The sequence below is a fragment of the Sciurus vulgaris genome (assembly GCF_902686455.1).
Source record: "Sciurus vulgaris genome assembly, chromosome: 8".
Classification (NCBI taxonomy): Eukaryota; Metazoa; Chordata; class Mammalia; order Rodentia; family Sciuridae; genus Sciurus; species Sciurus vulgaris.
Genome location: NC_136468.1, coordinates 327,517 through 341,683, shown reverse-complemented (window position 1 = coordinate 341,683; position 14,167 = coordinate 327,517). Strand labels below are relative to the sequence as shown.

The 14,167-nt window shown below is 47.1% G+C and overlaps 1 protein-coding gene across 9 annotated transcripts in view; it reads left to right on the top strand.

The window, feature by feature from the left end:
- DYNC2I1 (dynein 2 intermediate chain 1) overlaps positions 1-14,167 on the top strand; it is a 78,612-nt gene that overhangs the window by 28,752 nt on the left and 35,693 nt on the right. For all 9 annotated transcript variants that reach the window (XM_079150648.1, XM_079150647.1, XM_079150649.1 and 6 more), the window contains 5 exons: positions 4,540-4,617; positions 5,400-5,616; positions 9,401-9,503; positions 12,043-12,172; positions 13,668-13,779. In XM_079150648.1, the coding sequence (XP_079006774.1) occupies positions 4,540-4,617; positions 5,400-5,616; positions 9,401-9,503; positions 12,043-12,172; positions 13,668-13,779 (640 nt within the window). The remainder of the gene's footprint in view (positions 1-4,539; positions 4,618-5,399; positions 5,617-9,400; positions 9,504-12,042; positions 12,173-13,667; positions 13,780-14,167) is intronic.

Genomic DNA, 14,167 nt, shown 5'->3' with positions numbered 1-14,167 from the left:
ACACGCCTTGTGTCGTGGTTCACCTGCCTGTCCAAGTGCGGGCTTCCCTCAGAGTGCAAGAAGCAGAAATCCACAGGATCGAGGGAAACGGTTCAAGTTGTTTCAGTCAGCCTTTCACTGCCGTGACTGAAGGACCCAGCCAGCACACTGTAGAGGAGGAGTTTATTTAGGGCTCAGGGTTTCAGAGATCTCCTTCCATAGTCAGCCGGCTCCATCCCTGGGGCTGAGGTGAGGCTGAGCATCATGGCGGGAGAGCGTGGCCGAGGGAAGCGGCTCACGTGGTGCTCAGGAGGCAGAGAGAATGTCCACTTGTCAGACACAAAGTGTCTGCCCCAGAGCCAGGCCCAGTGCCCGCCTCCTCCAGGCACAGCCCACCCTTCAGCCACCACTCAGTCCCTCCCGGCAGTTCACGCACTGATTGGTTAGGACTCTCACAACCCCGTTGTGTCTCCTGAACCTTCCTGCACGTCTCACACCCGAGCCTGGGGACACCTGGCATCCACACCCTAATAGAGGCTTTGCACCTCACCTTGAGTCGTGAACAGGAGAGTATTTTGTGTTAACAGATTCAACAAGTTAGATGAAAGGGACAAATTCCTGAAGCAAGAGGTACCAGGACTGCTTCAAGGAGAAGTCGTTTGAATAGACCTACAATGTGTCAAAACGTCGTGTTAGTGTTAGGGAGCCTCCACCAGGAGGCCACAGCTCAGATGCTTCTCAGGCATACCCTGCATACGCTTGCTGAGCATGGAGCATGCTGTGCCTGTCAGAGCCTGAGCTGGCAGCAGGGGTAAAGGCGGAAGTGAAGGAGTGAAGCAGTCAGGGGAGCATGTGTCCCACCTGACTCGCTGTCGCTGGCCATACCTTTTTGTCAGGTCTTACCATTCCTTTTGGACAGCAGAGCAGGTGTGCGGGGGTGGTGAGGTTTAACAGGAAGCGTGCCTTTTCCCCTGTTGGCATCCTTGGTCATGGTGAAGTCATTTGCTTGTGGGGCAGGAGGCAGTAGCTGGATTGGCGTGCACACTTGGACGCTGGAGCCTTGCTCATCTCGGGACCTGGGAGGTCTGCAAGGCGCTCTGCGGGGAGAGGTTGGTGCTGAGTGAGTAGAGAACCTTCTCAGCACTGTGCTGTGTTCAGTGGAAGGAGAGCAGGAGACCTGAGGAGCTAAAGAGCGTCACACAGGGCACGGTCCAGGCACTGCCGTGAGGATTAGACGGCGGCCGGTGATCTTCAGAACCACATGTGAGCCAGAGCAGAGGGGAATGCTGGCACCTTACATGAGAGGGAAAGGTTGATGCCAGGCGACTCCCACACCCTCGCCTGGAGCTCTGAGGCGCGAGGCAGAAGGTGCGCTGGGCCCAGGGACGCCTGGATCATCATGTCCCCAGCACTGTTGTAGCTCTGCAGGAAGTGAGTGCCTGTCCCAGGCCCCACCTCCTCACCTGTGCTGTGACTGCCTGGGGAGTGACTGAAGGACGTGATGCAGGGCCCCGGGCCGCTGCGCTAGGGCCCAGGGAGAGGCGATGCCGCCAGCTCTCTCAGAACGCCTGTGTTTCTTACCAGTTGGCAGGTATTTTCTGATGTGATGACTGAAGTGAGTGGTTTAGTGTGAGACGTGGTGGCTGTATACACTAGCGTACTGAGAGGACCATATCTGTTTTTTGTGAGACTTAATTTTTTTAGAGCGATTTTAAGTTTACAGAAAAATTGAAAGGAAGGTACAAAGATCTCCTTTGTGTTTCTGCCCCACACAAGCATAGTCGCCTTTTCTGTGAACACCCTTCCTCAGAGTGGCACCTGTCACGCTGATGAGCCTGCGCTGACAGGCCCCGGTCACCCAAGCCTGCTGCGTATGCTAGGGGGCTGCACAAATGCGTGAGGATGTGTCCTAGGAAATCCCACCGCAGCACACACCCCTCCTTCCATGTCCAGCCGAAGAGAGCGTCCATCCTGTTTACGTGGGTGCTCGTCTGCCCCCCGATTGCCAGTGTGACTCCAGGTTGCAGAGGTGGTTCAGCCACCATGGGATCCATGGGCCTGCGGCCCAGATCTCCATCTTCCTTCCTGTCCACCTGTCTGCTCCGAGTCAGGATGTCCTACAAGGCCCAGGGCATGGGGGAGCAGTGCCCTCCTGCTGGTCACCTCTCCTTTGCCCTGTCCCCAGCTTTCAAAAGTTAGAAGTCCCACATTGAGATGTTGACCACAGAACACCAGGCAGCTGAGCTGGGATGAGGCTCTGTCTTCAATATTCTCTTGTTTTTTGGTGGTAATAATCTTTGTACAAATAGAGTTAAGTTGCTTATATCTGCAAAATACTTTGCTGGGATTTTGAATGAGATGTCACCGATTCTATAGCTTAAATTTGGAAGAACTGACATCTTGTCGATATTGAGTCTTTTTTTCTTTGGTAATAGGGATTAAACCCAGGGGCCCTGTACCACAGAGCTACATCCCCAGACCCTGTAACAATTTTTTATCGCGCAGCCTGACGAGACTTGGCAGTCCTGTCATCTGTGGGCAGTGTCCTTCTCAGTTGGCATGCCTCCTTCCTTTTCTTGTGCCGTTGGATTAGCTGGGACTTCCAGGGCCTGTGAGTAGGGCTCATGAGAAGGGCTTTCTTGTTTGTTCCTGGTCTCTGGGAGGACTTGGAGTTTGTCTCCATTGAGTATGATGTCAGCTGTAGATGTTCTTGATTTAGTTGAGACCCTAGTTTGCTGAGAATTTTGTCATGGATTAGGTGCTGGATATTGTCAGATGCTCTTTCTGCATCTGTTGAGACCATCATATGATTTTTTTCCTTTTTAATCTGTTGATGTAATGGAATCTATGGGTCTTTGAATGTTGAACCAGACAGGTCCTGGCTGGTCATGGTGTATGATTGTTTTACAGATTGTTGGGATTGACTGGGCACAGTTCTATTGAGTTTTTTGGCGTCTGTATTCCGGAGACCTGCTGGTGTGTGGTGTCTGTGGTCACGTCTGTCTGGCGTGGTATTGCTGCAGTGTGGCCTCCCTGAGTGTGGCTGTGTCCTCTGGTGCCCATGGTCACGTCTGTCTGGTGTGGTGTTGCTGCAATGTGGCCTCCTTGAGCGTGTTTGTGTCCTCTGGAAGAGGTCACAGGAAGTCACAGCACGTCTTCCTTGACGACAGGCCAGGGATCCTGGGACCTCTGGCCCTAGCTGGGCCCGGTGCTCTGTGTTCCAGGAAACCTGACTGCCAAGTCGGTTTCCTTCTTAGACATGGGCCTGTTGAGATCATCTCTTTCTTATGGTGTGAGTTTGGTGGCATGTGTCCTTCCAGAGATTGGTCCATTTTCCTTAGTATCATACCTGTGGGCCTGGGGCTGTCCATAGTGTTCCTTGGTCATCCTTCATTCTTTTGTTTTTGGTGGTACAGGGGATTGAACCCAAGTGAGGACAGTGCGTGCCATATCGTGGGTGGGGGAGGTGGGCTGGAGAAACCATCAACCTAGGACAGATGTGGGATCCCACACTCAGGCAGGGTCAGGTGCGGAGGAGGCTGGAGGCTTCCTGGGGTGACTGTGGAGCTGGATCACCATGATTAGACATGGAGGAGTAGATTTTGGAGGAACTGGGAGTTTTCTGGATGCACATTGCATTTCTGCCTCCCTGGTGGCTTAGAACCTTGCAAGGGTTTCTGCTCCATTTTCCTGGCAAGCTCTTCCTCATTCCTTGGGACCCAGACCCCCAACCTGCACAGCCCAGCGGGCATGCCTCCCCCCGGGACTTGGAGGGCCCTTCTGCCTAATCCCTGTGCCCTCGTTGCTGCCTTAGTCCCCTCCATGAAGGGAAGGGCCCTCCCTCCAGGGGTCTCTCTAGTGACACCTCCCCCAGGTGGGCTCTGAGTGGCTCAGGCAGGACCAGGCACACTTCTGTGTGTTCCTCACAGAGCAGGTGGGAGGAGCCCTGCTCAGTAGGCCTCCTGGGATGGGGAGCTGCATACCAGAGGGCGTTCCCACAATGCATTGTTCCCCAATTGAATTAGAGGGGTCTGGAAACGCTGTTTCCTAGGTTACACTTACACTAACCACTTTCTCTCTTTGGTCATACCTACAAATTAACAAGTGCATCTCTTTCTTTCTTCCTCTTGGAATTTTTCTTTAGGTACATCTTTTTTGTTTGTTTTTAAATGGTATATAAACCATTTGTTTTTAAATGGTATATAAACAAAAATTGTGCATGTCAGTGGGGTACACATAAAGTTATATATATATATATATATACATAGTGCATACTGTTTAGATCAGGTTAAACCTACCCATCTTAAACATTTATCATTTTCTTATGGTGAAAACTTTAAAAATTCTTTTTCTAGTTTTGTGAAATGTACAGTATAGTATTATTACAGGTATATTCATTGTAAGCATTTGAAGTCAGGCACTGCTAGTCTTATAAATACTTATATATTGAAGTTGGTAACATCAAATGAATCTCAGGAAGCATGTATTTTGCAACTTGTTTGCAATATTTGAGTTTGTGATTGAATGTTTTTGTTTCATTTTTAATTTTGTCACCTCCAGGAGATTGAAAGGGAAGACATGGATTTAGAGAATCCCGGGACTAATGACTATCCAGTTGGTTTTGAAGATGATTTTGAAGTAAGCATAAAAGTTAAAATTTTTCTCAGCTTATTGTTCTCACCTTCTGTATAGCAATTTCATGTCCTTTTCTTTCTTCTTGCTACTCTTAGCACTCCATGTCTGATAAGGTTTGACTTATGTTTAGTTGCTCCCCATAAAAAGCTTGCTACATGTCTACAGTGTTTAACAAAATAATAGAATTGAAAGGTCTTAAACTTTGTACCCACTTCAGCACGCCACGTTCAGACGTGTGTATCCGACTATACACATACACACATTTTCACATTCTCAGAACAAATTCTTAAACACACAGGACCAGTTGTATTCCATCACATTATCTGAAAAATCAAAAAAGCGATTACATTTGCAACAGCATTAAAAAGAATGAAAAACTTGGGAATAAACTCACCTAAGAAGCTGTAGGACTTGCAAATTGAAAACTAAGAAAACTTGTTACAGGAAGTTAAAGAAGACCTTGCTTCAGGGAACCTGGTGTGTGGACGGGAGAGTCGAGGTGGCAGGGCCTGGCACACAAGCTTGCTTTCCAGATGCACATTTTATTACTCACAGTGCTTAGGTGTGTGTTTCATTGTTGTGTGGTTCATTTTTTGGGAACAAATACAGTAATGTGTACAGATTTATAATTCAGTGATGTTAAAATTAGTGATCTATAAAATCTTCTTTAGCTGTGATAAGGACTTTGCCTGTTTCAAATGATAAATTTTGGTGTTTTGTTCCTTGTGAGTGTTACTTAACTCTTTTGTCTTAAAGGGTGCCAAAATCGTTGTCATTGTTTGCAGGACTATGAAGATGACTTTGAGGTTTGTGATGGAGATGATGATAGCAGCAACGAGTCTGAGTTAACAGAAAAACCTGAAGAACTTCCTTTAGCCCGAAAAAGGGAGATACAAGAAATTCAAAAAGCCATCTATGCAGAAAATGAAAGGATTGGCGAGCTGTCTTCGGAGCTGTTGCAGAAGCGAGGGCCAGCGGAGAGCTACAGGGAGCCCAGGACAGGTGAGTGAGCGCGGCAGGCGCAGGTCCTGCTCTGGCAGCCGTGGCACCTCCAGGCAGACCCTCCAGTCCGGTGGAGTCCTGCCCTGCCTCTGACACCTGCGGCCACTCAGGCTTCTCCGTGTGTAGCGAGGATCTTCCTGTGAGAGGTGCGGGCCAGTTTGTGCTCGCACAGGAAGGGCTGGCCGTGAGCGAGCCAGCTGTCCGGGCAGCCTGGCTTGTCCTCCACCCTCCTGCCGGTCTGCCCACAGTGCTCTTGCTCTTTCTGGGAAGCCCTCCTTGAGTTCCCGCAGGAGGCCACCAGGTCTGGGCTTCCTTGGTGTGCCATGAAGACTGGGGTGCAGCCCAGTGGAGGTGCTGAGGAGATTGCTTCTGACCAGGGACTTTCTTTAAGAAATGAGGACTGTTTACCCCAGGTTTGTGGCATCTGGATGTGGTAAGTTACTTATGAGAATAGATGATGTTTTTGAGATGGGTTCTCACTGTGTCACCCAGGCTGGCCTGGAATGCGACATCTTCCCGCCTCTGCCTCCCAGGAGCTGAGGTTGCAGGTGCGCCTCATTGGCTCCCCACAGAACTCAGAGCCCTCATTCTGCAGTTGCAGATCCTGCTCTGTCACTTGGTAGTCACACGACAGTGGGTGGTCACCTAACAGCTCTGTGCCTCAGTTTCCTGAAGGGTACCTGTAGGGAAAGGCCTTCTTCAAGGTTGGGTGGCCAATGAGTGCATGTGTGGAGAGTGCTAGACCCACACAGAGCTCCAAGAGTGTCAGTGCGTGGCTGCTCAGCCACCACCAGAAGCCCGTGGTGCTGGCTTTCTGTGTCATGCTGGCTACCCAGCCATTGGGGTGTTATCTTGTGTGGATAGCCTGCTGCATCCTGTGGCCAGTGTGGTTATAAACTGCACACCTCAAAGGTAACTTTTTGTAGCGCACTAAGGTATATCGTGGTGCCTGAGAGCTCACCCGCCTTCAGGAGGCAGACCTGCTCCTGGGTCTGTGAGTGAGCACTCCTGACGCTGCCCCTGGCACGGGGGAAGTCAGCTCTGCCCGGGATGTCTTCATGCTGTGGAAGTAGACGTGTCTGCCAGTTTCCTCGTTTCCAGGAATGGTGCCTCTCTTCAGGCATGCGCATGCTTTGCCCGCGTATCTGGCCTGCATGGTAGTTGTTCTGGTAGGGAGGGGACAGAGGTGTACCTGTGTCACCTCATGTCATAAAGCTCATCCTGATGGTGCTGGGACTTGCTCTGTGGTCTTCTGACTGTGACGTGTGGTGTCCTTGGAGCCATACCCTCTGCCTTGGAGACCTCAAGGAAAAGGAGAGAATGTGTGGGAATGGGTTCGGAGTTCTGAAAAGTAAGGTGGCGAGATTGTTTGTTCTCTTCTTGGTCAATGCACACACATGTCCGGGGATAAGACTGATTAAGATACAGTTGCCATAAACACATAAACTAGCATGGGAATAACTGCACATGGGAGACCACAGGGACCCTTGGGGGAAGAGGAGGCCTATGAGACGACTCATTATGTCAGGAAGGGTGGTGACTGGAGCTGGTCATTCCATGGACATTCAGGTCAGCCAGTAGCCGGTTAGTCTAACCCTGACCTTTGGAGACTTTAGAAAGTCTTCTTAGCTCATACCCACATTCTTCTTTGTTCTGTGCTCAGCTGATTCAGTATTGATTTGCACTTGATTTTTAGCCATTTCTCTTGGTAGAAAGCAGAAGTCCCCCCTCATCTGAGGGGGATGCATTCTGAGACCCCCATGGGTGCTGAAGTCACAGTTAGTACTGAACTGCATTTGTACTGGGTTATTTCTGTACATACAGACCTGTGATGAAGCTTGGTTTGTAAATGAGGCACAGTAAAAGGTCAGCGACATAAACTAATGATAACAGCACTTATAACAATAGACCCTAATAGAAGCTAAGTGCACACGGTCTCTCAGAATATTGCCCTACACTCATCTCGCGACGAGCTGACGTGAGGTGAGTGACGTTCCGTGAGGCAGCCCGCTGCCCCGGTCTTCCCGTGGTAGTCGGGAGCGTCATCTGCTCTGGGAGCCCTGATGACGTCGATGGCTGGGAGCTCCACAGTGGAAAGTTCTTTTGCCGAAAACTTCGGAAGAGCTCTGTAACTGGAGGTTGTCGCCGCTTTCCTCTGAACTCACCGAGGCACTGCTGTGGGGGTTTGGCAGCCATGTGGCGACTTCAGTGCTGCCTTCCATGTGGAGACCATTGTTCTCGCTCTCGTCCTTGAATGTCCTGCGATTTAAAGCACTCTGGTGAATTTGGGTAACATCCACGTCGCTGGTTCTGCTCTGTTCCTTCTTCCTCTGTCCTCCAGACTTCTCCACCACCTTGTCTTGCTGCATGAATGATTTCCCTAACTTCTCAGTGGATCCCAGGAAGCCTTTTAGGACATCCAGGACTTCACTCCGTACGTTCAGAGCAGAGCATTTGCAGCACTGCGCCACGTCCAGAATAGGATCTGCGTCACTTGCTGATCAGACGTGATCACAGAGCAGGCCCCAGGCTGGATACACCCTGGTCAAGGGGCTGGGGCAATAAAGTGGTATTTGGAGGTTAGAATGCAACCTGGACGTTTTCATTTTCACAACAAACAGATTCAGGATGGTCAGGTGACTGTCTGTCATTAATAAGGCTTTAAATTCCAACCCTTCCTTGTCCAAGTAGAATATGGCAGCAGCTTCTTCGCTGGCAGACAGTCTTGCCAGCAGTTTTTGTGCTTTCAGTCCAAAGCTATCCCTGAATCATCCCTTACATGCAGTGAGTGACTTGGCGCCCCTCATTTCAGGGGTCCCTTTGCCGAAGGCGTCACAGGCTTCATGCTTTCTGCTGCAACATGTCGCCGTCAGTCGGAACGTGTTTTCTGTTCATGTCTTCCACCGCAAGTTTAATGCCTGTCCACTCAGCGGGGCCCTGTAGTGCTCCGTGGCTGTGGCTTCTGCAGCGTGAGGTGTGACAGCACAAACTCCCATTTCCTTCTTTACATTTCTACATGGACCTGAGCAACTTCGGCATGTGCCTTGCTTTCCTGAAGTGGAGAGCGGTCACCTTTTCACTTGAAGGAAGCACTTCAGAGCTTCTCTGTGGCATATCCAGATTGCCGGCACCACTACTCTTTGCTTTGGGACCGTTAGTAAGCAAAATACGGATCCCTGAAAGTGAGTGGGGTGATGCCGAGAGAGTGGCTCTGGCAGCTGGCAGCCGTTAGTGGCGAGTGCATGGGCGTGCTCTGCAGAGGGAGGCTGCATGCCCGGCAGGACAGCGTGGGAGTTCATCACGCCACTCAGAACAACATGTGACTTTGAAATCTACGACTTGCTTATTGCTGGAGTTTTCCATTTAATGTTTTCAGGCAATGGGTAACTAAAACCCCAGGAAGTAAAGCCATGGCTGAGGGACCCTGTGATAATCTTCATTTCTCATTATCATTGTTTCAGCGTGGATGGGTGGGTTGGGGCAGAGGACTGTACCCTATATATACTCTTAAATATTTCTAAAACTCCTGATATTGTGATCAGCTTCTGCAGTAGGTGACCAGTGCGTTTTGCCTTGTCTGAAAGTTCTTGGTACAGTCGGGAGGCCCAGGCCTCTCAGGTGCCCACCTATGGAAAGCACTCTCACCGCTGTCGGCATCCAGCAAAGAGCTCATCGAGTAGATCCTTACATGTGCTTCTGATTGTTTTACTTTTTTTTTTTTTTTTTTGGCTTGAAAGAAATATTCATTGTCACACAAATAGCTTTTTCTTTTTTTCTTGTGTAGATGTGAACAGCTCCCCATCCAGAGCCCCTGTTTGTGGGATTTTTGTGGACTTTGCCACAGCCTCGCACCGTCAGAAGAGCCGGATTCAGGCCCTTAAGCAGAAGTAGGTGAAACGTCAGAGGTGCCGTGGGGTCTCGAGGACCTTGTGGCAGGGTTGCAGTTTGTTCTCAGCCTGGCTGCTTGAGTTCTGGTGTGATCTGCTGCGCTCCTCTGTGCTCTCTGCTGGACATTCGACCTCAGGTCTTGGCTGACTGTTGAGGAGCTGCCTGGAGTCCATGGTCTGTTCTGGCTGACAGGGAATCACAGCTGCACATTTGTAAACCTGTAGTCAGAAGCCGGCTAAGCAGAGTGAGCCTGGCTGAGGTGGCCCTGCACCTCCGCACAGCCTCACGCCCGTGAAGGAGCCTGAGAGGGAGCACTGCTGCCTACACGTCCAGACGTGGAGAGGGCCGCCTTAGGACACGCGTGTCTTGGCTAGAGGGCCGCCTTAGGACACGCGTGTCTCGGCTAGAGGGCTGCCTTAGGAAACACGTATCACGGCTCGTTTTTATTTTTATTTTTTTGGTACTGGGGATTGAACCCAGGGGTACTGAGCCACATCCCCAGCCCTTTTTTATATCTTATTTAGAGACAGGGTCTTGCTAAGTTGCTGAGGCTGGCTTTGAACTCTTGATCCTCCTGCCTCAGCCTCCTGAGCCACTGGGGTTACAGATGTGCACCACTGTGCCTAGCTGTAGCTTATTTTTTTTTTATAAAGAACCACCAGTTGCTGTCTCCTCAGGCATTACCCCAAGCCCTTGGAACCCATTTTACAGATAAGGAATGAGGCTAAAGGTCAACAACTGTTGAATTGTAGAGCTGAGATTTGAACCCAGCGCTGCCATGTACTGAAGTCCAAACTTGTAATTACTGTAAACTTATGAATTTGTAAAATTTAGAAATTTATATTCTCAAGTCGAGTCTACTGTATTCAACTCAAATGGGACTGAGGAGCAAATGAAAAAATAATTAAAAAATTTATATCACTAGCTCAGTACACGGCCTCAGTAAATATGCAATAGCTATTTGCTAAGTGAACAGATAAATCATTAATAATAACATAGCAGTTTCACTGCATTTTTGTTGCCCTTATATTTTGAGCCCCCATTGAAATAGTGAAACTTAAGTTTCCTGCTGTATGGTGAGGCTTTTTAAAAAACCTGATTCACGTTCTCAGAAATGGTTCAACACAGTTTTTCTAACTCCAATGATCAAAACTATGCAGTATGTTGTCTAGATACATATAAATATGAGATAGAATTTTTTTTACAAAGTGAGAGGACGTCAGGCATCATGGTCAGCTGTGGCTGGACAGCTGGGTATGGGGGGCCCAGCTGGCTGTGGGGGTCTGGGTGTGGGTCCTGGGTGCTGGGTATGCTGTGATGTGAAGGGTCACATGGAATGTGTGCATTACCTTGGATCAAAAATGTATTAGGAATGCAGGCCTCTCATGCTGGAGGCCTGGGTTCGAGTCCCCAGCACTCTGGGATTGTGGAAATAACAAAAAAAAAAAAAAAAAAAAAAAAAAAGTGTTAGATATTTTAAAGGAAAAGTCAAAGGCTGAAACATACATGATTGATGATAAAAAATAAAGTTTTTGAGAAAAAAGTAGGAGTACTTTATAGAAATGCAGATGAGTTCTGGCATTTGTGCTTTTTGTATTTTAAGTCAATACATGTAAAAAGAGGAAAAAACAGTAAAAGCAGGGAGTGAAGGGAGTCGAAGGGGCATAGGGGAAGGAAGGACAGTAGAGTGAAACAGACATTTTTACCTCATGTGCATGTATGACTGCATGACCATGTGATCCTGCAACATGTACAATCAGTAAAGTGAGCGATTACACTCCTTTTATGTGTGATCTATCAAAATGTATAAGTGCATTCTACTGTCAAGTACAACTAATTGGAACAAATAAGAAAATTTAAAAAAAAATAAGAGCTCTTATACTACTAGATACAAATTTAGTATATTAACTAGAAATTTTGGAGAAAATAAATATCTGCTTCACAATATACACAAGATAAATTCCAAGTGGATTAAAAAGATAAATGGTAAAAAAAAAAAGAGCACAGGTAATATATGGTTATTTTAGTGACAGGAAGGAACTTTCTTGTAATAAAAGTGGGTATGAAATGAATAGTTAGTAGATTGTAACCCCCAAAATTAAATTTCTGTAAGTTGCAGAAGTTTATGAACTTGACAAAATTTAAAGGTATTGACCAGTAGTGAACCTGATGGTTCACTATTCTGATGCCTGAAACACTTTATAATTTAGTAAGCCTAGCTAAATATCCCTGGTTAAAAACCAGCAGAAATCACCTAGGACTCGATCCAGTCCGGGACAAACCCACTGTGGGTGCTGAGCGCGGGGAGGTATGCGGGGAGCTGGTGGCAGCAGTGAGGGGGCCGCAGACCAGCAGCTTCAGGAGGCCACGCACCTGGCTCCTTCTAACAGCCACTGAATACCTCAGGCTACCCCAGAATACCCCAGGGGATTTAGGCCTTGCCAGTGGCTGCAGCTAGCCCTGGGACCCCTTCTGTCCTCCCACGCCCCTGTGTGTGTTACTCAATTTAACTTTGTCTTGTTTCTGATTGTTTTAAAGGACTCGAAGTACAAAACTACTTCGGCTTATTGATTTAGATTTTTCGTTCACTTTCTCTCTCTTGGATTTACCACCAGTAAATGAATACGACATGTATATCAGAAACTTTGGGAAAAAAAATACCAAGCAGGTTAGTATAAGGTGTCTTCACTAAGGGCCAAGTTTAAGAGGTCTGCCTGCCTGAGTGCGGCCCAGGACCTCAGCATCTGGGAGGGCCTGAGAGGGGAAAGGGTGCCCTTCACCAGGTGGTGCTCCCTGACCTTGCACACAGGAGCAGGAGCGTGGATGAGGGTAGGTGCTGCCCTTCCAGCCTGGAGTGCAGCTCTGTCTGGGGCCAGCGCTGTTTTTGAGTCAAACAGAAAGCCATGTTTGGAATTGGCGCTCAGGCTCCCGGGAGTAGGCAGCACAAAGCCCTTGTGATTCAAGGGTCTCAGAGAATGCAGTTCTGCCTGCACCTCCCAGATCCACTTCCTGCAGCTTCTGTCATGTCTGGTTCTCAGGACCCTCATTCTCTGGCTGCTCTCCTGTCCTACCTAATCCCTTCCTCCTGCCCTTCTGCCCACACTGCCTGCTGCTCCTTAACGTTGATGCATTCTCCCAGTAAATCCTGTCCTGATACCTGCACTGAATCTTCTCTTCTTCCAGAGTTGGGTCAGTCCACCCCACACATTTGTACTTCCCAACAGTGTTTTCAGTCATTAATTAAATATGTGGAAATCTAACTTCACAACAAGGCTGTGAAGCTTGTTTTAAGTATTTAAATTTCTGTAATGGATTTTTCACACCCATTTTTACACGTTGCCCTAGTGAATTTATCAGAACTTAGCATGGAATATCATAACCTCTTGAAAACAACTGCAACCTCCTTCTGAGTTGGTTCCAGTTAGATACAGAAATATGAAGGGCTGGAAGGGTTTTTTTTTTTTTTTTTTGTGGTACTGGGGATTGAACTCAGGGCCTTGTGCTTGTGAGGCAAGCATTCTACCAGCTGAGCTATCTCCCCAGCCCTATGGGAGGGTTTTGAAGGCAGACATCCTGTCTTCTATTTTTCTTATGTCCGTTATTGGTCCCATCAGTCTTGCCAGATCTATTTGGTGCACTTGTTCTGAGTATGCTGTTTACAGCAGGAAGGCCACAGTGTGAACCAAGGAAGCTGGACTTGCAGCTCATTCATTCTGACCTTCAGTGGATTATCTAATTTCTTTGCCTGTTTCTCTCATCTCAAAGAGATTAGTAACAAATTTGCCTTTATTAAAGCATGCTACCTTTTTGAAATACAAAAATTATGTTCGATTTTGTGAAGCCAGAACATTTTGAATAGTAGGTGTGTGGGCTAGGTAGTAGTGTTTTCAAAATAAAGCTACATTGTTTGATGTGACACTTTGGAAATACTTTTGAAAATTAGACCTATATTTGTCAGATGTTCTGGACACAAGCAACCTTTGCATGATTGTTATTTATGCCATGATTCTTATTTCTGACATAAACAGAAAGAATTATAATTAAATTATAATTATTTAATTATTATTAAATTATAGTTAAAATTATAATTATCATTTTCATCAAATGACAGTTCACTCTGAAATTGAGACCAGATGCTAATTCCATCATACCTTTGCTCTAAGGCATATGTTCAGTATAATGAAGATAATGTTGAAAGAGACATTCAGACTGAAGACATAGACACCAAGGATGTGTGGACCCAGCATCCGGGAGAAGGTGCCATCGTATCTGGAGGTAATGACTTTGCTACTGAGTGTTGAATGTCTGCTGTGTTAACAATATTTTTGTTTTATTTTATTTTATTTTTTTAAACTTATAAAGATACTATACTTTATTAAACAAGTGATCCAAAATATCAATCCAGTTTTTTCTAGATCAATCTGTTTTTCAAGTTACTGTTTCAAACATAGAAATAAGTAAAAACCTTTTCTAAACCATTAAGTAATTTAATATGTGGATAAATTTTCTAATATTTTGAAGTTTATTATTCTCATTCACAGAACTCTTAAAAATATAAAATGCTGTACAGTGTTATTACTAGATCACCATATAATTTATCATTGAAATCTATGTTCTTCTCAGAGTAAATGTACTAATTATTACATTGGGACAAGAGATTTAA